This window comes from Gasterosteus aculeatus, chromosome 11 (genome assembly GCF_964276395.1).
Source record: "Gasterosteus aculeatus chromosome 11, fGasAcu3.hap1.1, whole genome shotgun sequence".
Taxonomy (NCBI): domain Eukaryota; kingdom Metazoa; phylum Chordata; class Actinopteri; order Perciformes; family Gasterosteidae; genus Gasterosteus; species Gasterosteus aculeatus.
Window position 1 is genome coordinate 14,344,928 of NC_135699.1, and position 23,003 is coordinate 14,367,930.

At 46.7% G+C, this 23,003-nt stretch overlaps 3 protein-coding genes across 4 annotated transcripts in view; 2 read left to right on the forward strand and 1 right to left on the reverse strand.

The window, feature by feature from the left end:
• The first annotated feature begins 492 nt into the window (after window positions 1-492).
• Window positions 493-5,404, forward strand: LOC120827207 (uncharacterized). The gene is made up of 12 exons (XM_040189903.2): window positions 493-827; window positions 1,361-1,472; window positions 1,876-1,969; window positions 2,117-2,171; window positions 2,361-2,501; window positions 2,871-3,031; window positions 3,151-3,249; window positions 3,393-3,538; window positions 3,660-3,831; window positions 3,909-4,021; window positions 4,525-4,609; window positions 4,701-5,404. Exons 1-12 carry the CDS (start codon window positions 710-712, stop codon window positions 4,758-4,760), a joined length of 1,356 nt encoding a protein of 451 aa, XP_040045837.1. The 5' UTR covers window positions 493-709; the 3' UTR covers window positions 4,761-5,404.
• Window positions 5,405-6,560: 1,156 nt separating this feature from the next.
• rabep2 (rabaptin, RAB GTPase binding effector protein 2) lies at window positions 6,561-13,362 on the forward strand. Its single transcript, XM_040189901.2, has 12 exons — window positions 6,561-6,935; window positions 7,961-8,116; window positions 8,564-8,646; window positions 8,752-9,129; window positions 9,212-9,307; window positions 9,383-9,481; window positions 9,915-10,022; window positions 11,237-11,315; window positions 11,428-11,439; window positions 11,557-11,711; window positions 12,073-12,189; window positions 12,305-13,362. The coding sequence occupies exons 1-12, from the start codon at window positions 6,911-6,913 to the stop codon at window positions 12,407-12,409; spliced, it is 1,413 nt and encodes a 470-aa protein (XP_040045835.1). The 5' UTR covers window positions 6,561-6,910; the 3' UTR covers window positions 12,410-13,362.
• Window positions 13,363-13,456: 94 nt separating this feature from the next.
• Window positions 13,457-23,003, reverse strand: part of atp2a1 (ATPase sarcoplasmic/endoplasmic reticulum Ca2+ transporting 1) — a 14,607-nt gene continuing 5,060 nt past the window's right edge. Inside the window, exons 6-25 of one of the 2 annotated variants that reach the window (XM_040189900.2) lie at window positions 22,214-22,352; window positions 21,044-21,124; window positions 20,860-20,945; window positions 20,154-20,309; window positions 19,924-20,065; window positions 19,015-19,181; window positions 18,830-18,918; window positions 18,645-18,747; window positions 18,411-18,542; window positions 18,153-18,278; window positions 17,739-17,957; window positions 17,496-17,607; window positions 17,183-17,406; window positions 16,842-17,062; window positions 16,539-16,741; window positions 16,147-16,232; window positions 15,860-15,993; window positions 15,301-15,418; window positions 14,840-14,957; window positions 13,457-13,761 (exon numbers count right to left, since the gene is read on the reverse strand). In XM_040189900.2, coding sequence (XP_040045834.1) covers window positions 13,751-13,761; window positions 14,840-14,957; window positions 15,301-15,418; window positions 15,860-15,993; window positions 16,147-16,232; window positions 16,539-16,741; window positions 16,842-17,062; window positions 17,183-17,406; window positions 17,496-17,607; window positions 17,739-17,957; window positions 18,153-18,278; window positions 18,411-18,542; window positions 18,645-18,747; window positions 18,830-18,918; window positions 19,015-19,181; window positions 19,924-20,065; window positions 20,154-20,309; window positions 20,860-20,945; window positions 21,044-21,124; window positions 22,214-22,352 — 2,667 coding nt within the window. In that variant the 3' untranslated portion in view covers window positions 13,457-13,750. Of the gene's footprint in view, window positions 13,762-14,807; window positions 14,958-15,300; window positions 15,419-15,859; window positions 15,994-16,146; window positions 16,233-16,538; window positions 16,742-16,841; window positions 17,063-17,182; window positions 17,407-17,495; window positions 17,608-17,738; window positions 17,958-18,152; window positions 18,279-18,410; window positions 18,543-18,644; window positions 18,748-18,829; window positions 18,919-19,014; window positions 19,182-19,923; window positions 20,066-20,153; window positions 20,310-20,859; window positions 20,946-21,043; window positions 21,125-22,213; window positions 22,353-23,003 lie in introns of those variants that run through there. The other variant, XM_078083982.1, reaches the window with a different exon arrangement.

Below are 23,003 nucleotides of genomic sequence, written 5' to 3' on the forward strand. Positions count from 1 at the left end.
TCTTTGTGACAACAAGACGCGCAAGTGATTACAAAAGAGTATTTCACAGTTCAGTGGGTATACAGCGGCCATAAATTACATTTATGGAATGGAAACATTTTATAACTGCTGCACACTTGTCCATTCAAGATTTGAGTGGACAGCGCGTGAGTCATTATCAGTACAGGAAATGAGTGTCTACCTTTTTTTTTCATTTTACGAAATGAAAAAAATAACATTTCTCATCCTTTCAGCCCATATGCCACTTTGTGATGGGAATTGTTTGCGAAACCTTTCTTTTAAATCGGTTATTGTCATTCTTACACGCCTAAGACCTTTTCACCTTAAGTAAGACATTTTGTTCTTCACACAGACAAGGAACAGTCTTTAGTGTTCATAAGCTTCATAAGCTGCCCATTCAAATCAAACATTTTTAGGCGTGCGCTTATTATTGTTCCCCTTCTCCCCCGCACACACGCACATACACTTTAGTGGCGAGTGGGTCGATTATGCGTGACAGCGTCGTTTCTATAAAACAACTACAATACCCAGAATCCTCTGCGACAAAGAGCCGCTTCAGTTGACGACGTGGCCGAGCTACGTCTCCGTGTTTCAGCAGACCGGGCCGATTCAAACAGGGCTCACCGGCTTTGTTCATAGCTAGCTGGTTCACAAAGTCCTCGATTCCAAACAAGCCTCTCCGGGAGTTTGATTCCACCACAGTCTCGCAATGTCCGGGAAAATCAAGAGCCGAAGTGCTGCAAACGCAGACTCGATAACCGGCGCCGTGTCCTGCGATGAGCGCATCCTGAGGGATTGTCATCAACTGTACACGGATCCCGACAGTGGTGAGTTTGACTGACACACTTTACCGGAGTCAACCCCTCACTGGAAATCCCCCCCAACAGTCACCATTGCAACTGTTGGTTGAAGCTAGCGAGCTGTTAGCACCGGGGCTAACGTTTACCGTTAGCTTGACGTGACACGGAGCTCGGGATTTGGGTGACGTTGCGCTAGCTAGCTAGCGTTGATGCTACTTTTATTAGCCATGCCGAGTTGCCAATTAATCCTTCAACTAGGAATTCACATGTTCAATATACGGCGTCATCATGAAATACAGTTTTTGCAATAGAGTTTTGTAATGTTTCAAGTGTCCGTTTGCCACAGAGACAAGGGGCCTCGCGGGGGATTCTGTGTCCACGCAACACAAATGAATGAAGTACCACCAGTTTTTATATTTGAATGGATGCTGTGCTTTTACAACATGTTTTAAAGTGCCTGTCCATTCTGTCCCGAGTGCCTCAGTTACACCCACGATGACGCCAGATTTACCTTGATTTTTTTTTTTTTTAATTTGAATGTTTGATCACAATCTGTCCAGGGTTAATATCAGTAGCGGAATCTGTCGATGTGAAGTTGCTGCCGCCCAGAAAAAAGATCACCGTCATGCTGATGGGCAACCACTCTGCTGGCAAAAGCTCCTTCATCAACTGGTAAGCATGTTTGTTTTTGTCTTAAAGGATATTCTAACATACTCTCTGCCGCATGTTCACCTAGGAACACTTATGTCAGCCAACTAAGGAATGTGAAACTATAAGAAATATGAACAGCACTGGATCACTGTCTAGTTTAAACCTGTTGCATCCCTCTAGTTTATTGGAAAGTTTAACAGATTAAAACAAACTATATGCGTTTAACTTCAATCCACGTGTCAGCCACCCCAGAGTACATACAGTCTAGTGATTTTTCAGGATAATCTACATCTAATTGATTTATTTATAAGTGATATGGAAACGTACGCTACAAGTCAAACGTTTCCACACACGTTTTCTCATTGAATTGAGAAAATCTGTCCAAACGTATTTGTGCGTTTCTGACCCTTTCCCTTTTGGTCAGGTATGTTGAGGAGCACATCCAGCGCACTGGAGTGGCTATTGAGACCCAAGGCTTCAACTTTGTTACCAGTGGGCGCAAGAGGGAATCTCTCACAGTGAGTGCGACTGTACAATCACAACAAGGCCTTTTGCTGTGAGAAGGAATTCGGTCCAGAAAGAAGCCACACGTTTTTGAATTGTATTTTATGGACTCTCAGGATTGTCAAACTATTCTCAACTAATCTGGTTCTGTTGTTCTTTAGGGAAATGCCACCCTTCATCTATATCCACACTTCAGGCCTCTGCAAGAGTTCAAAGGTTAGAACTCTGCTCAAATCACATTCCTCTTTTATAGAGTTTATAACTTGTTACTCATTCACGCATTCAAGTTAGAGCTGTGGAATTTTTTACAGCAGAATTTCTTTTTTTTACACTGGTACAGCATGAGCACGTTGTTTCTGTGATCGCTGTAGATCCGATCTGTGATGCTCCTGAAATGACTTCCAGGTGTTTCCGAGTACTTGAGCACAGAGATCTGCACTTCACGACAGAAGCGGTTCAGCCTGGTGACGTTTGTGGACTCGCCGGGGTTGGTGGACGGGGACATGAAGTATCCCTTCGACGTGGACGAGGTCATCATGTGGCTGGGTGAGTTGCTGAACTGGCCGTGCCTGTTGCCACCCCCCCTGCCCCCGCTTTTGTGGCAGCTGGGGTTTGTGACACTAGTTCCTTTTTAAAGAATGATATTGCAAAATTTCTGTGTTTCATCAGTGAGCTTTTTCCATCTGCTGCTCCCCCCATTTTGTCTGTGTACAGGCTTTGGTTGACTCAAAGCAACATGTTACGTTTTGAAATCATCTTTGCGTGGATTCCCATCTTCATAGCATGATAAAACTGACATGATACAACATTTGGAAGAAAGTTGAAATAAGTTGACTCAATAGTTTTGTCTCAGACATCTTACTCCCATTACCATCCATCATACATCCTAATGCAATGAGGATCTGTCCCACTCAGGTGATCTCTGCGACCTGGTTCTGGTCTTCTTCGACCCCATGGGTCAGGCTCTGTGCAAGCGCACCCTCAACATCGTGGAGCGTATGAACGAGAAACAAGGGGATCGGCTGCGCTTTTACCTGAGCAAGGCGGACGAGGCCGGGGGAGAGTCGGACAGACAGGTTTGCACAGCTACACCTTGATTTTATAGAAAATAATACAATATGTCCCCTTCATGTTGAAGAGTCGCTCACTTCCCTCCGACTCATTTCTTTGTCTCTCGCCTGACTGGCTGTCTCAGAGAGTGATGATGCAGATTGTCCAGGAGCTCTGCAAGCGACCGGGACTCAACAAGTGTGGTTTTGACATGCCCACCATCTACATTCCTAATCCCAATAAGGTGAGAGTTTCACTTCCATTGAGCTCCACGTGGCGTCTCTGCTTCCTGAATTTGTTCTCTCGCATTTTCATTTCGACGGGTCTTCTATAACTTTGCCCGACAGGTGCACATTGAAATGAGTTGTCTCTGTTCCTGTTTCTCAGCCGAGTCGCTGTGTAAACCAGATCGAGGAGGTTTGTCGTGCCATCGAGAAAACCATCAACCAAACGGTGCAGAACACGCTGAACTCCCTGGAGAAGGACTGTGAGGTCATCAGCGAGGCCATCACCGACAAGCTCAGCAACGACCGGTAACCCGCGGACACGCTGTGAGCTCCGTAGTCCAGCGTAGTTTTATCCTCTTTAAAATGTTGACTCCTAATAGGTCAGTGATGCCTTCAGGGCACAAGCTTGACCCTCTTGCTCTCGCAGGCACACCAGCGCCATGAACCGGCGGGCGCGCTGTAAGAGCTGCCTGCTGACCCTGCTGGGCTTCACCGTGCCTCTGGCCCTGATGGCCTTACTGGTGCTGGGCGTTCTGTCCCGTGAGCTGCTGGAGGTGGCCCTGGGCCCCGAGGGCACCGCGGCGCTCTCCCTCTACCTGGTGAGTGTCGAAGCCGGCGCCGCGGTTGTTTGCTCGAGGCGGTCGAGTCTGATCGGAGCTTCTCCTGTGATCCGCAGACTCCGGCGGTGAAAGCGTTCGACTCGCTCTCTGCGGAGCATCAGCTTTACGGATGTGGTGGGCTGGTCCTGCTCTCCTTCCTCCTGCTCATCATCGCGCGCTTCTCCTTCAGGTACCACAAAAACCTCCCAGCACCGACATCTGCTACATGCCTGCCTACCACGAGGGCAGTGGGAGAGATCATGTCTCCGGCCAAATCCCCCGATCCAGATTGTCCAGAAAGCGTTTTTTTTTTCTTTTCTAATAATAATAAATTATATTGTCTTTGGAGTTGGTCACACAAAACATGACAGTGAAAATATTGTGGGCTTTGAAGTGTTTTTTTGATGAATTGCAAATTATTGCCAATAATTTCTAATGACCCTAGTCAATAGGCTGCTGCTTTTTGTATATAAACTACATAGTTATTGTGTCTGAGGGTCTCTTCATACAGCAGCTTTCCTTTCCCTTAATATTTAAGTTTCTTTTTTTAAGCAGCTGTGATTCTTCTATTTAACTTGTGTAATCAAGAACATAATCTGTTAAACAGACTTATATGACCATCAGCTTTTTGCCTACCTCAGCTTCTACGTTAATAACACAGAATCTCATCGAATTGCCTTCGATCCTCTGCAGGACTCAACCGACTCTTTCAGGCAAACAAAAAAGGCAACTGCACGAGAAGCTGGAGTACGTTCAGGAGGTGGTCAAGACCAAGAAGGTATTTCATTGTTGTCAGTTGCGTGTGCGAGATACTGGCGATAAAATGGACATTATAGTGTTGAACCTTGTGCCCCCACCCCCCCACACAGAAAAAGCTGTATGAAGATTACCTTCGCCAGAGTGTCAGCGATCACGACATGGGCTTGTAATGACGGCCTGCCCCCCCCCCCCCCCCCCCCCTCACTGCCGCCGGACCCAATGATGTAAAGGCGTCGCCATGGTTTCCCAGCAGCCGCCTCGTCGGTGACCACTCACTCGCTGCCGTGTCTGGTTGTGCGGATGTAAATTTCAAGACGCGTCCCTCCGGATACTGTAGAGGCCCATTTACTTTTTAGATCACGATACTTCTGTAATCTCTCACTAAAAACACACTACCGATTATTAGTTTGAGAAATGAGCTTTTGTTACTGATTATTTTTTGTGATATATTTTATATATAGATATATCATTTCTACATGTTTTCTGTGCCTCTGCTCCAGTCAAAAGAAGTCCGGTCAATACCACTAAGATATTGAAACATTTCCAAAGTGTTAATGATGTTTAAATGAGTCGCTTTGTATGACTGAGACTTTCACCAGCATTTGTTACAGAACCTTTTACTGCCTGGTTTGATGAGGTTGTGTGTGTGTATTGATGCAGTTTATGAACGTCTACGTTCGCTAATATGTAGAATGATCTACTAAATAACTCCTGTAGATTAAGTTAATATCCAGCAACCATTTTTCCAGTGACAGCTTTTTCTATTTCCTCTTTTAATTACAGAATACTTAAATAAAGTGTAAAGTATACCGTCTCTTTCTTGATTCTCTTTAGTTGTGTCTAGACGCGCTCTTATGAGATGAGGACCACGTTTTGTAGCATACTTGATATCTTGATTTCCATTAGCTGCAGCTTCTGTTTCTTTCTTGCCTCACCCTGATTAGCTGCAGATCGATGAAGATATCAGATTTCTCGATTAAGAGATGAATGTGAGAACATCGGATTGAGTTGGTTTTGTTTTCACAGGTTAATAACGGTTGGAAGCGAAATAATTGGATTCCAGGTTGGTTAGAACCCTTCGTTTGTGCTTTTTTTTTTTTAAATTGAAAAGCAAACAGGAAAACAAACTCTGAGTGGTCAGGCCTTTCTCAAGCAAAGGAAGCAGGTGCAAAAACACAGCTGGCAATAAAATACAGTATCCAGGAAAACATCAAGGCTGGTGTTTAATACACAATGCATTTATTTCACCCCTCATTGATTAATCCCTTTAAAAGAATTGAAGCGAGACATCAAGTGCCTCTTCGCGGTCTCTAACTCAAATGAGTTACACAATCGATCCTGTGTGAAGGAGAGCAGAGGACTTTACATCATATCAGCGTGCAGTATGCACAGGCACCTCGCTGCTATGGCTGATAACACGCAGACGGAGGGACTTTTGCACCTTGCACTTTGCAAAAGGCGTTTTCCACAAACAGTTGAACGAAGGAATTGGACAGTTTGGGCGGCGGGAGCCGTACGTGATGGAGCGACATCTAGAGAAGCAAAAGGACACGGTGCTGGATCAGCGGGGGGCCTCCAACCGCTCACAACAACCTTAAAAAAACAGCCATGTTTGTATTTTATGATTGCCTGCAGGACATTCTGCACAAGGTTAAAGCAGGCAGCACACTGCCGTCTTCACTTTTAGAGGAATCTGTCAAATGGGAAAAAGAGGGAACACGTTTAATATGCGGGCAAAACTATTTTTTTTCAATCATTCAAAAAAGAATCTGTATAAATTAAATGAATCTGAAAATTAAAATATAAAAAACAATCTCAAATTACCATTTTTTAGTGTGTATATAATCGTTTTTTCTCACATAAATTGGAAAATTGTCATATTATTTATTTACCTGTTAGAAAAGAAAAGAATATGCTACTCTTCAATAAATAAACTATTATTTATGTATTTCTCAGTATCAATGGTCAGTGACCTCCAGGGGTCACCACGCAGTGCGCGTGAGCAGATACCTGTTGCCTAAAGGTGTGTCAAGCTGCACAACGAAAGCAAAAGAACACAACTGACTCTTTTCTATGGTTTTCAAGCGCAGTTTGAAGCGCAGACGGTGGGAAGCTGAGCGGTCAGAGGCGACATGGGAGCGCCGGAGGACAGGAAGGAGGTCGACGTGATTTCCGCGGACTCGCAGCGGGGAAAGTTGTTTCCTGAAGTTGACGCCGCGCTGGTCGCGTCCGCACCTCGAAGCCGAATGACCGCCTCGTAGACGCGTTTCCTTTTTTTCTTTTGTTGTTCTTCCTTTCTTCTCGTCCGAGGGGGAAGAAGATGAGCTCCAGAGCCGGCGACGCAGGTAACGCAAAACGGCTGCTACAAAGTAGCAACGCGCCTTTAAAGCAGCTGCTCCTCGCGCGCTTTAACGCGCTTTAATACGAGGACGCGCGCGGCGACTCGCGTCTTTCGGTCAGAAAAGACCCGTCGACTTTGGCGCAGCTGCGTGTCGGTTCAACCGACCCGACGGCATCGTCGGCCGCCATAGAAGCGAACGGGGCCTTAGAATGCTAGCTTCTTTAGCGTCGCTCGACTGGTGTCCAAGCCGTGGTCCGCGGACCTGGCGTGGGCGTCTTGTTACGCGTCTCTAACGTTGTTGTTGTTCTCGCAGCCCGGTGACGGTTGCGAGCACTTTTAACTACTTTAATCCGCAGCCACCTGCAAAAAAACCTGTTGCTGGCGGCTTCGGTTTGTCGTTGTCTGTCAACAACAAGCAGGATTTCATTCTCAGCTGTGCTTGACAACAATAAATAAATAAATATACAGCGTCCTGTGCATGTGTGCTGGAGTCTTTACATCCATGAAGTCAATTTTATTTGTCACCTGTAATCATGGTAATAATAATGTAATGTCAATAATAGACCCCGGGGAACTGACAGTTAAATAAAAAGACTCAGCATTACAAATCCCCTTGATAATTCCTAAGAGAATTACTGAATAGAAAAACTGCAACAATATTTTACAGCTTATTTGGGTCTCAGGAGTCACGTCTGTAACACATGTTTAAATACATTATATGTTCAGCTCTGCACCTGTTTATTATATTACTCCAAATAACATTCAAATAACACTTTAGTTAATGTTTTCTTTCAAACAGAAGGGCTCACACTTTCATTTAGCGAAAGAAAGTGGTGGATTTATAAATCAATCATAGTGGAGATGGTTGGACTTTTAATTGACTTGTAAATGTACTCCTTTAAATTGTGTAATATAACTAGTGGTAGCCTTGGTGTTTCCCATTAGTGTGTGTGAGTCCGTCCCTACCAAATGCCAACACCTTAGAAACAACACAATTCAGCTGAAACTCAAAATAAAATCCTTTTCCAGAGACGAGCCTGCAGGCCCAGCTGGCAGAGTACCGAGCTCAGGCCGAACACTGGCAGGGCGTGGCGACAATCTGTGAGCTGAGCAAACAGGAGGAACTGGCAGAGCTGCAAAAACAATGTGATCAAGAGATCCAGTCCCTGCAGGAGGCTCTGCGAGGTCAGTGTGTGTTTGTCTGGGCTTTCATGTTTTCATGGCGAGCACAGCGCGATGCCGGCTGCTACTTGTTTGCACGTTTGAGTCGTTTCGCATTGAAACTTATTTGTTTTTGGTTTTCTGTTTGCGGAATTTGGAAATACCACAAAATGATTTGATTCTTCGCTTTCAATGAATAGCATCAGTTAAAACATCGGATTGAAAGCTTAGAAGGACTAAAATGTTGGTATGCAGTTGAGGGATGATGAGGTATTAGGAGAGGCCAGAGAACCGTTACATGTGGGGAAATCCTTTTTAAAACAATGCAAGTGTTTATTGTTAAAACGTCAACGTCTTGAATCAGAATTTCCACTTTTTATAGAATTCATTAAAGAGGAATTTCAACTGTTGAGACAAACCGGATATTGTCCGTCTGACTGGAGGATTGAACTGTGGTTTGTGTCCCTGCAGAGACAGCATCGCAGTATGAGGCCAGGATATCTGTCCTCCAGTCTCAGCCTGGGGAGTGGAGGAGACCCAGCGGACCGAACACGGTCCGTCTTTGCATTTGTGCCTCTCTTATTTTTCCCCCCTTCATATTGTTTCCCGTCGTCCTGGACGTGACCGCAGGGTTTATTTGTTTTTCCTCTACCTGTTAGATCGGCGGCAGGCGAGTTAGGACGGACGCAGAAAGTGCCAGTAACGGATCCCCTCCGTCAATCGGCAACAGCCTGACGGAGGCCGAGGCCGCGCCGCCGACGGACCGGAGGCACAACCAACCGGCGGAGCTGGAGGCGGGGGCGGAGGGAGAAGGGACGCCTCCCGCGTCGGAGGCGTATTTTTCGCTGCGGCACTGCGACTCGGCTTCTTTGTCCTCGTTCTCCCTGGACACGCCGTCTCTGCCCAGAAAGCACCACGCGCAGGAGGACACCGACTCGCTGGTGTCCACGGGGACTCTGGTGCCCGAGGCCATCTACCTGCCGCCGGCCGGACACCGGCTCGTCACCCACGGCGACTGGGACGCGCTCAATGCTCAGGTGGAGTTTTCATCTTGTATTAAGTCGGGTCGTTTCAGGCGTCTTGTGGCGGTGGGATGAAGACGGGCCGTTTGTTGGGCAGGTGTCGGAGCTGCGAGGGGAGACGAGTCGGCTGCAGACTGAGAAGGAGGAGCTGGAGAGGGAGCTGGACACACAGACCAACCACACACACAAACAGGTGAGCAACACTCTGAGTGTGTGTTTACAGCAGTGCGAGAGCGGATATAATGTGTGTGTGTGTGTGTGTGTTCAGGTATCAATGCTCCAGTGTCAGGTCCACACTTCCGAGGCCCTCCTCCAGGATATACAGAAAGCCTTCAGCCAATCACAGAACGCCGTCCAGAGTCGGCTGGTGAGTGACACGACGCCTACTGATTGTTTGTGTTGGGGATGTGGTTTTAGCCTCTTGGAAAAAGTCTATTCTATTTACCCGTATGTGCTTTATTGCTGTGTGTCGTCTTTGGGCGGAGATCACTTAAGCTAACTTACCGCTGGCTCCAGCTGCATATTTTCTGTTCAGAAATCAGAGTGGAGAAAAGAATGAACATATTTGCCTAAAATGTTAAATTTGTTCTGGTTGGTTGTATTTCGATTCAAATAGAAAAGATGCTAAGAACCGAAATGAAGTTGCAGCCTTGCCATGAATTCATAACTCAAGCGCATCATGACTCACTCCTCCGTCTCTCAGCGATGGAGCCGACAGTAGTTCCTCGCTGTATATCACATGCTGCATGTGACCTCTATTCAGTAGACGTCGGTGCTTGAATCTGCATGCTTGCGTCCAGGCGGAGTTATCCTTTTCCCAGAGGAAGGTGTGCAGCGAGCTGTCCAGACTGAAAGGGGAGGAGGTCGAGCACGAGGGGCCGGACTCATCGTTCCCAGCAACGCTGCAGGTCAAATTACTGCATTTAGAGTAAATCTGCTTTATTAGTTTCACATTTTCTCTATCTATCAAGCCGCTGTTAAACTGCTTGAGTGATCTCAAAGTATGGATGGATCAGAATTTTCTCTGTCTTAATGACAATAAGACCGAGGTTGTTGTGTTTGGACGTGCTGAACATCTCAGTGCCTGTGTAGATACTCTACTATTTTAGTCTCCCAAATTCGTCCTTTTACCAGAAATCTGGGAGTGATTTTTGACAGTGCTTTTAAACTAGACAAATAGATTCGTTCTGTTGTCAAAACTAGCTTCTTCCAGCTGAGACTCCTGGCTAAAGTCAAGCCCTACCTGCTACGCAAAGACTTTGAGAGAGTCATACATGCGTTCATTACGTCCCGCTTAGACTACTGCAACTCACTGTGTGTTGGGTTGGATCAGTCATCCCTTCGTCGCTTGCAGTTAGTCCAGAACGCAGCAGCTCGACCTTTGACCAGGACTAAAAAACGCGACCACATCACTCCGGCTTTGGCCACCCTCCACTGGCTTCTTGTTTGTTTCAGGATTGAATTTAAAATTGTATTAATTGTTTTTAAAATTTTAAATGGGTTGTCGCCTTCCTACTTGTCGGAGCTCTTACATGTCCGCACACCTATCAGAGCGCTGAGGTCGTCTAATCAGATGCTCCTCGATGTGCCTGGATCCAGGTTAAAAACCAGAGGTGACCGAGCCTTTTCAGTGGCTGCTCCAAACCTCTGGAATAGTTTACCCATCCATGTAAGAACAGCTCGGACCATTGCAACGTTCAAGTCCCTGCTGAAGACCCTCTATTCATTGGCTTTTAATTCAAGTTGAGCTTTCATATTTTGACTTTATTCTTTCTCTTCTGTCAGATATTTTGTATTGTACATTGTTCTCTTTCTGTGTTTTATTGTATCGCTGCTTTCCGACCTTGTTAAGCACTTAAATGAAATTGAACTTGAACTTGAACATAGTGTTCTACGGGGAACAGAAACCTGCGGGAATTCTTTTTTTATTTAGCTTCCCTTCGGCAGTTGCGGTTTTTGTTTAACTTCCAGATAGTAGTTGTGATCACTTTGGAGGACATTGGAGGTCCATTTAAGCTTGTCGACGTCTCGGCTCTGCGAGTCTTAGGATCAGCTCGTGCTTTTCAGCAGTGAGTGTCTCACGCTGGCGCCGCTCCTGCTGACTGTTGACTCCGCCCTGCAGGGGGCGCACTGTGAGGAGCGTCTTCGCATCGAGATCGTCCACCTGCAGGAGCAGCTGGACACCCGGACGGAGGAGAACGGTCGGTGGATTATTTGAATATTCAGGGCGGGATTTAGCACACTGTACTATGTTTTTACCTCCCTGTTTCTCTCTCTTCCTGTCTGTTCCCACTCCACAACTACCGTCATCAGACGTTTTAGGAGGTGAGTCTTCAACTCTATTGTCGGCCTGGTGAGCCAGTCAGTGGTTTTGTTCCTACTGGTTTTCCATCCAATAAAACGGTGAAAGTAAGAGGCTCATTGTGTGTTGCCCGGGCGCAGTGCAGTTGTCCAGTCTGAAGACGGAGACGGAGAGGATCCAGAGTCAGAGGGAACAGCTGCACGCCGAGCTGCTGGCCTGCCGCACTGAAGTGGAAGCCCTGCGGGTGGCGCTGTCTCACGTGCAGAGCACCAACAAGGCCCTCAGTAACGATAAAGTAAATCCCACCCGCTTGTAGCACTGAGCGTAGTGATGCTGCTGATGCTGTAATGTTCCCTGCTGCTTGTGTGAGGAGACAAGAGCTCCAAAAAGCTTTGGAAACAACTCAAGTGCAAAGCTGTTGAAGTGAAGACCTGTTAATCATGATTATTGTTCTCAGTTTTAAGAAATTCAGGAAGGGAATACACATGAATTGTTAGCCTATTTTACAATAGTAACATAACGAGAAACAAGTTTGAGCCATGAATCCACAAGACTGGAACCCAGATCGTGAATTCCTGCGCTTACATTCAACAGTCTTGTTGATATTTACCAAAGTGACACATTTCGTAATGCGACACTCCGTTTCTGGCCGCCAGGCGTCCCTCCATCAGCAGTGTCTGGAGCTGCGTAGCCAAGTGATCAGTCTGCGCTCGCAGGTGGACACCACCCAGACCGTCCAGAAGGACTTCGTCCAGCTCTCCCAGTCGCTTCAGGTACGACCCGATGTGCACGCGTACAGCTTCTAAACTTCCTCTTCTCTTAGAAAATTGACGCAATCCATCCCACACATCGGTGACAGATCTGTCTGATCCCCGTCCGTCCCTCCAGGTGAAGCTGGAGTTGATTCGGCAAGCCGAGAGTCTGGAACAAGTCAGGGAGATCCTGGAGGAGGGGGTCAGCGAGGCGAGCTCGCCGCCTGCAGACGCTTCGTGAGTTCCGTTTATCGGAACCAAAGAGGACGGACAAAATGTTTGGCTGCTCCAACGAGGACCAAACGGCCACGCGGAATATTGTCAAGACCACCGGGGCTGTCACAGCTGGTGCTGCTAGCGCGTCTCCCGCGGGACGCTCCCAAAGAGACGGCGTCTTGTGGTGATGGTTCCCCGTCCATGACTCAAACCGTTGCTTAGCTACCAAAGTGATGATTAACCTTGAATGTTCACATTCCTTTAAATCCAGTAACGCGTTTGTTCCTCTACTAATTTACACATGTAAATGTTTTCTGTTAAAACTGACCTGATTCCAGCAAAACACTCGATATTTCACTGTGTCACTAAATGTCGTGCAAATTATGCAATGAACTTCCGGTGCAGACGTCTTTGTTCATTGCGGAACATCGGCTCACAGTGCAATTATGAATCGCAGTGACACGAAGCGAATGATCTGCATTTCACATAGGATATTTTTATCGTATGCACTATTGTTGCCTCTTTATTTTAGCTAATTATTGTCGTGCGACATCCGTAGTCGCTTTTAGACTTCCCGCTTATTGATGATTGTGCATCGGAACAAGAGAGAAACTCTATGATGAAATCAGGATGTGTTTGTTCATCCATTCAAACCATCTGCTCGGATTGTTTGGTGCAAAGTAAAGCTACTCACAATCTTTTCTCTAACCTTTTCAGTTCTTATTCAAATATTATGATAAAGTGCCTCAACCCTCCTTGCAGAGCCACCAAATAAGATAAAAGTCCCGGGAAATGTAAAAGATATATAATATACTTCATACTGTATCATTTGATATTTTGCCTTTGATCTACTTGTGCAGATTCAACTTTATCACTGGCCATAAAAGGTTGTATTAACTCTATTATACGTCAGTTATTGTGATAATAACTACCTGCCTCACTGGTGCAACAACTGTCAGAAACCAAACTCGTCATAAATGTGTTGGGTTTTATGTAAATGCAACTAATCTGTAGATGACTTTGTTTACCAATTGTTATTTACGATAATAATATACATGGAAAAAAACATGGCTTTCTTTAATACATATCTTTATTCTTTAAGAATAGAATCAACACAATAGTTTTAATAACTCTCACCTATATATTAACTTCAGTACATACACAGAACAAAATATTTTGCAGCTTTCTTTTGGTGTATTTTCAGATGGTGCATGTGTTTTTCTTTTGTATTCATGCTTTTGATCTGCTCCTTCAGCGGGAGCGCTCCGCCCTTATCGCTCCGCCTTCATTGCTCCGCCCTTATCGCTCCGCCCTCTGCTTCTCCATTTCCCCCGTCTATCTGCTTCAGCTCTGTCGCTCTTCCCCTCTAGACTTTCCCTGCGGAAGAAAACGAGCAGTTCAGCGGTGGGGGAATGTTGAGTGAAGAGTCCGTTTGTTTTGGGAAATATGCAAACTTAATACGTCGCTTCTAGTTAGACGAACAAAAGCTACAACAAAAGCCTCCAGATTTTCTTGGTTTAATATCTGAATCTGAACTAACAAAGTGTAAAGAACAATATTATCTTTTTTTAACGTGGCCGATGTCTTTGCTGGGAGCAGTATATTCCTGAAGTCGCTGCTGGTCGCCTGGCAACTGCGCATAAACTCATGAAACATTACCATTTTTATACGAATTAACATCCGATACAGTTGGACGGAAGTTTTGTTCCATCCAACTGGTTTCCACCATGGATGGATTCAAGTAGGCAAATATTTGTACTAGCATATTTTCCCAAATTGAATCTTCATACATGCAGTTTTAGTCAGTTGTTTCACATAGTGAGGAAAAATAATGCTTATAGGTTAAATATACATTCCAGTATTTTCCACATGAGCAAGTCAAATTAATAGCATCTGAGTATGTTTGGTTTTAAGGAAATAATCTGACAACATTGTGTGCTAATGTTATTTCTACTATCTGAGGATCAGGAAGCTACTGGAAGCAAAATGATTTCTCTTAAAACATAAACACCATTATTAGATTTCTGCTGACAGATCTCTGCTGTTTGAGAAGGATGTAAATCCTATAAAAGCAACTGATCCTCTGGAACCATAATATTTTAGTCCTAAAGTATTTGAAAGACCAAGTAAACTCAACCAAATGTGCATGATGCAGACTGCTTAAACGTGGAAGTTTGTTGCACCGGTTCAAGTTAAAATGTTAAAGGAGAATGAAAATATAAATATTTGTCCCAGCTAATAGTGTTGAGGCTGTAAATAAGTGATGAATGTGACCAGCTTCAATCCCCTTTAAAATGTCAATACAAAGTACTGCCATTGTACTCACTAAAGCTGGATACGCAATTATGCATACTTAATACAGACTCGCTGGGCAACATCTGCTCCAGGAAACATCACTCGACACACTGCAAACATGAAGGAAACGTGTTGTGCACAGGTCACGTGTTTAGCTTACCCTCCAGATATGTGCGAGCCACAAACTTGAGAACCTCATCGATGAGGATGACCGGGAAGGAGAGCTTCAGCACCATCAGCCACTGCTCCACGTTCAAGTGAGTGAGCTTGAAGATCATCTGTGGACGAGAGCAGCATCGCATTAAAGCTGCCAAACTAGCGGCACACCAGCTGTCGAATGACATTAAGGTCAGTGTTGTTCCCTCTGAAGATTTGTTTTCTCGTATCTGTGAATTTGCATCTTCACAGGCGAAGACACAAATTCACATACATTTCTTTTTAAATCACCATTTTAGGAGTTCACAGACTGAAGCAGCGGATTTGGGCAGCTGAGCGCTGCATCGTCTGTTAAGTGTTTAAGCAACAGCAACACAGAGGTTGGATAGGCAGTGTGTGTGTGCATGTGTGTGTGTGTGCGTGTGTGTGTGTGTGTGTGAGAGAGAGAGCCAGTGCCAGACTCACGGGCAGCGGGTCGACGTAGATGATCATGAAGTGAAGGGACATGGAGAGTGTCATGGCGCCCACCAGCCAGAGGTTGCTCCAGGGCGGCATGCGCACCAGGGACTGGTTCTCAGACAAGCTGGAGGGAGGGAGGGAGGGAGGGAGGAGTAGGACGGGGGAGGCGGAGGGGAACGTTAATGCAGACGGAAATGTTGGTGATGATGTTTTTTGCGGTGAAAGTAGGAAAAACGAATTAAGCATGTGACATTTACGTGTTGAATATTGAAGGATGGTAAGTCTTGTCTATTAAAAGTTGCATTTGAACTCTCAAATAGATGAGTAGTAAAGAGTATTGACAGCTTATTGTTCTTCAAATAACAAAAGTCAAAGTATTTTATTTTACTACTTTTGTAAAAAAATAGTGCTCCTAACTTGTACAAGAAAGTGGCATCAATGGAAATGCACAATTTATAGAAATGTGTAATTTGGTCCAGGACACAAATGGATTCTACTGGCAGAATGTCGTGTATTGTTCATTGACGGTGCGCAGCGGGAAGTGGGGGCTACAGCGTCGTCAGACCTGTTCAGAGCGTTGCACATCTCGATGGTGACCAGCACAGACAGAGCCATGGTCATTGGGGGGGCAGCCTCGAACACCTCGCAGTGGATCCCTTCAAAGTCCTCGTTGTCCTCGCTGCACTGCATGAAGTGGGACTGAGGGGGGGGAGACGGAGACATAACATGACTTACTAAAGTCCTGCACGGTGCCTGAGAAGCTGAGGTTCTCCCTGTGAAGAACACGTGAAACGACGCTGCGCGGTCGGGGGAAACAACTTGAAGGAAAATAATCGGGTGTGAAAAACTAACCAGCTGGTGGAAGGAAACCATCGGGCCTTCGTCACAGTACAGGAACCACCAGGCAGCTGCTGCGACAGTTGCAGCACCAACGTAACCTGGAGGAGATGTTACCGTGTTAAACAAATAATCCTTCCACGTAGAATCAATAAACATGTGAAAGCTAATTGTACAGTGACAGCCAGAGAGTTTCTGAGGAGGTTGATGTTGAAGAAATAAATGTCAATTTTGCACGTGATGCACAGAAGGCAGACGTGTTACCACGGCAACAACATCATTTCAATGAACATTGTCTGCGAGTGTTCTCTGAAATGACAGCGGCATCATAAACGTTTGGTAGACCAAATAAAATTGCCACACCACAAAAAAACAAACTCCTGCAGCGTGAACCCAATGCGTCGTACCTCCGATGGCCATGTATCTGAAGAAGAGCCAGCCGGAGATGAGGGGCTCTTTGGGCGAGCGGGGGGCTTTGCCCATGATGTCCAGGTCGGGAGGGTTGAAGCCCAGCGCGGTGGCGGGCAGACCGTCAGTCACCAGGTTGACCCACAGCAGCTGGACGGGGATCAGAGCCTCGGGCAGACCCAGCGCGGCCGTCAGGAAGATGCTGAGCGCGCGGGGGAGAGGAAGCAAAGCAAACGTTTGGCTCTGCGGTAAAACAACGCCCGGTCACTTCTCCCCTCCCGTCCACACGGGTGCGTGCTCACCAGACGACCTCGCCGACGTTGGAGGAGATGAGGTAGCGGATGAACTGCTTCATGTTGTTGTAGATTGCGCGGCCCTCCTCGACGGCGGACACGATGGAGGAGAAGTTGTCGTCGGCGAGGACCATCTCGGAGGCAGACTTGGCAACGGCAGTGCCAGAGCCCATGGCGATGCCAATCTCCGCCTTCTTCAAGGCGGGGGCATCGTTTACTCCATCACCAGTCTTGGCGGAGCGTGGAAGGGACATGGGTTATTGGTCTGGTCCATACTTTGAGATGGTGGTTTCCTTCCAGTTTCAGCACAAGTAACAACATTGTTTACACTCTCTATCTTTCGCGCTCACCATGGCGGTGATCTCATCAAAGCCCTGCAGGAACTCAACGATCTTTGACTTGTGGGACGGCTCCACCCTGGCGAAGCAGCAAGCCTTCCGAACAGCGATCTTCTGGTCGTACAGATCGAGGTCGTCAAACTCGCGGCCGGTGAAGGCCTTGCCGGTGACGTCCTCGTCCTCGGTGAAGATGCCGATACGCCGGCAGATGGCCACAGCCGTGCCTTTGTTGTCACCTGGGACGACAGAAAGGGAGATTTTCACCGTCGGTTCCTTTTGAAGAGGTTGTCACAGGGCGAGATGAGAGTGAGTTGCGCCTACTGACCGGTGATCATGATGACGCGGATACCGGCAGCCCTGCACAGCTCAATGGAGCCCATGACCTCCTTACGGGGAGGGTCGAGCATGCCGACGCAGCCCACGAAGGTCATTTCAGTCTGGAGAGAAAGGGACGACAAAAAGTTTAGCATCCTTTAATAATCTGCAGTAACATCCCAAACAATTGTTTTAGTGAAATCCACCTTCACAGATGAGACACTGTCCATAGTTTCTTCCTCAGTCGGCCTACCTCATAGTCGATGAACTTGGTGGCGTCCTCCAATTTCATATCCTCCTTCCTTATAGGTGTGTCGCAGGTGGCCAGTGCCAGACAGCGTAGGGTGTCCCGCCCGGTGCCCCACTCCTTGATGACCGACAGGAGGTGTTCTTTCACCGGGCCGGTCATGGGTATGCGGGTGGTGCCCACGCGGACGTACGCGCAGCGGTCAATGACACCTTCTGGAGCCCCCTGTCAACGCGGTTAACATAACGTGCAACATCATCAACACATGCCGTTTGAATAACATGCCGTTTGATTCATTGACCTTCATTTTGTAATTTCTTTCAAATTTAGAGGGTTTTGATCTTGGAAGTTCGTTGTCCGTTCTCCTCCTCTTCCATATGCTCAAAGCACCGCGGTGTCAATAAGGAGCCGTAGACTCACTTTGACAAACATCTTGTTTCCTACGGGGGATTTGGCAGACTTGGCAGGAGAGCAGTAAACTGACATGGACTTTCTGTCTCTGGAGAACTCCAGGGTGAACTCCTTCTTCATCAGCTGCTTGATCACCTGTACGAAAAATGAGGAAGAGGAAGGCCACTGTTTATCTTTGTAATTTTTTCCACCGATTAACCCTTCAAGTTGCTTTAGCAAACTTGTGAAATGTCTTTGTATACAGGGAGATGTGTTTTGTAGACTTACACAGCAGCAAGCGTTCGCCCTCTCCACCTTGGACAGGCCACGCACTTCCGTGTTGAACACGTTCATCTTCTCCACCAAACAGGACAGCGCCGTTTCCGTGGCCTCGCCCACTTTCTCATAGATACCCTTTGACTGCATCATTAAAGCGATAAAGACAGAACAAACGTCCTTTTAGAAGTCGGCAATTAACTGCGAACGTCACGAACCGGCATGCCCCTGAATGCTCCTACGCACCTCGTTGTAGTCCAGAGAGGAGTCGTTGCACAGGGCGCAGATGGTCGCCAGCTCCACCAGCCCGTCGTACTGGCCGCACTTCACGGACATGCCGTTCCTCGTACTGGTAAAAAAAAGAAAACAAATATGTTTTCCAGTGTGCGCACGGTCCGATAAGATTCATTCTGAACTCTTTTGTCACTCACACTTCTCCTTCGGGGGTGTACTTAGAGCCCGAGATGTCGTACTGGCCGAGGGAGACGTTGTCTCCATCGACTTTATCGATGACGAACATCTGCAGAGAAGCAAAAAACACACACAGACACTTCATTGGATCGGCTCCCACCTACGAGGGCGGAATACGATACTGGTGGGATTGGTGTGAACCTACCTTTGTGACACACATCTGGTTGGTGGTGAGGGTACCGGTCTTGTCGGAGCAGATGACTGAGGTGCAGCCCAGGGTCTCCACGGAGGGAAGGCTCCTGACGATGGCGTTCTTCTTGGCCATACGACGTGTTCCCAGAGCCAGGCAGGTGGTGATGACAGCGGGCAGACCTGCGGTGGAAGGAACAGGAGGTCAGGCTACATGAACTAAAGATAAAGTTATCCGACGTGTCTGCTCAAAAGCCACCTGCCGCTGGGTGGCAGACAACAGTTGGGGTCCCTTAAGCCGTCAGCTGGAGGACACCCTGACTGAAGTATTCCTGTGTTCAAATTCTTGGCAATAATCAAGTCTGACAATGGTGTGAAGAAGGTCTGGAGAGGGTCCAGTTTAGTGACATTATGGAGGCATCTGTCTTTGCATATGATCTTGCCCTTTTTGGCATCAGCAGAAGGCAGTGTGTGACGAGCACGGCCAGTTTGCAGCTGACTCCGATGTGACGGAGGAATGCGAGCAGGTTGTTTCTGTCCCAGAATGTTTCATCGGCCCCATTCGGACGGAAACATTCTTTTTGTTTCAAGTGCCTGTGTTTGATGGCTCCTTTGACTGCGGGTGAAGCTCTTTGATGTAGAGAGCGAGCTGAGTAAAGATAGAAGTGCCCGACTTACTGAGAAGCCGTCTATTGGTGGAGCTGGGCAGGACCAAAAAAAGAGATTATTCGTCTCCCGTCTGTGAGTCAGATAATCCGCCTCCGTCCCTCGCTGAAGACACTTCATGGCAGACTTGGATGAGCAAAATCGACGACTTCCTCCTCAATGTGACTGTATAATATTATCACGATCAATCAGCCAATGGCTTTCATTTTATTAGTAGATGCATGTCTACAGACAGGACGAATCATAGACAGGAGTTCACCTTCAGGGATGGCAGCCACAGCCAGAGCCACGGCAATCTTGAAGTAGTAGACAGCCCCGCGGATCCAGGAGCCTCCGTGGACGGGGTCGTTGAAGTGGCCGATGTTGATTATCCACACGGCCACGCAGATGAGGGAGATGACCTGCAGGCCAGACAGACAGAGGGACGTGTGAGACATTTGTTTTAAATTCACATTTCTTGAGTCACGCTCGTCTGTCTGCCTCGCCCACCTTGGAGAGCTGCTCTCCGAACTCGTCCAGCTTCTGCTGCAGGGGGGTCTTCTCCTGCTCGGTGGCAGCCATCTGGTCACGAATCTTTCCGATCTCAGTGGAGACGCCGGTCGCAACGGCGATACCGGTGGCTTTTCCTGCGGCGATGTTGGTTCCCTTAGCAGAGCAAAACAATGAGAAATTAGCTGGTCGATCTGGAACGGATTGAAATATCTCAGCTATCGGACGGAATTCTTTGAGACTTCCCATCCCCAGAGATGAATCTTACTAACGTTGGTGATTGCCTGAGTTTTCATTCAGTGCCATGATGACGTTTACTTGTGTCACCAGATTTTAGAGAAATTCAATTTAGCTTGTGGTGCATTCAGGTCCCTCTCAGGATGAATTGTCATAACTTTGGCAACCCCTTCACATCCTATTGCATCATCCGGCAAAGGGAAAGGTCCAAGTTAGCAAATCCTGAGTAACATGTTTGTTGATTGGTTTTATTGTTTTATCTGTTATACCGTATCGTGTGTTTGAATTAAACTCCCTCTGTTGTGCTGTGTTTTCGTCACAGTCTAGGGCTTCCTGTTCAGCCTTTATTGTAGTCAACATTTTGAACAAAACATTATGAAACAACAACTGGAGCGCTATTGATTGTGTAACATAAAGATGGACAAGGAAGGCTCAAAAGGGAGCAGTTTTCATAAAAAAAAAGACTCACAGAAAACAGCATGTTCTTCTTGTCCTGGTTGACGGCTCGGGGGTCGGGGACGGCATCGGTGTGTTTGATCACGCTGACGGACTCACCTGTGGGAGACCGGCACACACACAAGCTGTACGTGAGGGGGGTGAGGGGACGAAGCGGACATCAATAAATATGTCTGTATCTCCCTGCAGATACCTACCGGTGAGGATGGACTGGTCCACACGCAGGGTGGTGGACTTGATGGAGATGAGCCTGATGTCAGCTGGCACTTTGTCACCAACTAGTGTCAGACACAAAGAGACACAAACACCGAAAAGAGACCATTTTGATTTGTTTAGCAGCTTTCGGCGCAGGATGAGCGTGCAAACAGCTTGATGTCAACGTGAAGGCAGCATTAGGCTGCCTGGAGATGAGAGCGGGGGGGGGGTCCACTGGTTTTAGCACTGTGGATAGATGTGTTGTTGTTGAAAGCTGATACCACACTCAGACACGGAGGGAGAAGGAGACCTTGGGGAGAGCATGAAATGAAGAGAACAGGTGTGCAGCAAACAGAGCGAGAGACAGAGGAGCGATATTAAGTGTATTTATACTCAAGCCTGTTTTTTTTTTTTCTACCCTCACAAAGTTCCTTTAGTTCCCCTCCTCCCCCTTTTTCTGTGACTGCCTTAAAAGGGTCCATGTTCATTCTCAAGGACATCAGGAGACATGAACGCACACACACACTCACATGTACGTGCATGTGACTCTTGATGTATACGAGTGAATGAGCCCAGAAGCTTTCATCATTACATAAAAACAGGAACCAAACAAATAATAGTTTAAAGAGCAAAAGTCGTCTGTTTGAACCGTTTTCGGCTGAAGCTCGGAGTCGATTATCATTCCTCTGAAGCAATAGTCGGTTGGTAAAACACTTGCTGTCTAGATCCAAGGTTGAGAAGTCCTGAATAAGCTGCAGAGATGAGCGTTGGCTTAGTTATTAGTACGTGTGACATTTTTAAAGTGTGTTCTGAATCTATTACGGTTTATTCTTAGTATAAATTATCTGCTACGTCGTGATTTGACGAGCCGAGGCTCGACCTTTTTACTTTACGTCATCATTACCTAATTCAAATTTCCCAACGTCAGCTGCTGCTTCTTTTGTTCACTTATCTGCTGACTGCCGTCACAAAACTGTTCACGCACAGGAATTTTCACACTGAACTTGATCAGTATGAAGAATTGTGCAGATGTGACGGGATTTCCGGTCCACCTTTGTTTGCACCAAGTAGTGAAATTCGGTGACCTTGAGGATTCTCTGCTGTCGTCCCTATTTTTGCTCCTGGACTTTTGTTAAGTGACCAAACGGACGCTTTGGTTTCGGGAATCTTACCGGAAACCTCCACCACATCACCAGGAACGATCTCCCTGGCCTTGATTCTCTGAACGCTCTTCCTGTCCGACCGGTAAACTTTCCCCATCTCAGGCTCGTACTCCTTCAGGGCCTCAATGGCACTTTCCGCATTGCGCTCCTGTTACACACAGGACAAAACAGAAAGCATTGGTTTCAATGTTGGTACCACGACCTCCCTGAGCACACCAACTGAAGATGAGATATGAGCGGCTGTCAGGTAAGTATGAACCTCTCCATGCAACGCAACATTGTGACACTGAAGGAAACCTGAATTGTAAGAAGTGAAGAAGTCATAAACCCAAAAGCCACTTATCTAATTGTACGAGTTCAAACCGGTGGAGAAAATTGCCTGAATTCAAAATAATATAATTCCACACAATAATCCTGCAAAAGATTTTAGTCGGATTGTATTTGACGCTTTCCTGTTTGCTCCTGTAACGTCATATTAAAAAACGTATTGATGGTCTACAGTCTGAATAACATTTGAAGGAAACGACTGTGTAACAATTCCTTGGTTTTTGCGTAATGTGCAGAAAAAGAGAGACAGAGGTCACGGAGGTTTTTATTTGACTACTTTCTTTTCCATTCAAATGGTGCAATATACTGTTTGTTGCATGGAAATATGTGCCATCATCCTTTTCCAACTCGAAACCAGTGAGAAAAGTCACAGACACAAACACAGAAAACTCTTCAGTGAAACAACTGCCAGGAGGAAATAGTGTTCCGGGCCGCTGCAGTCGCAGGGAAGCAGCTGTTCCAGCGTCTGCCC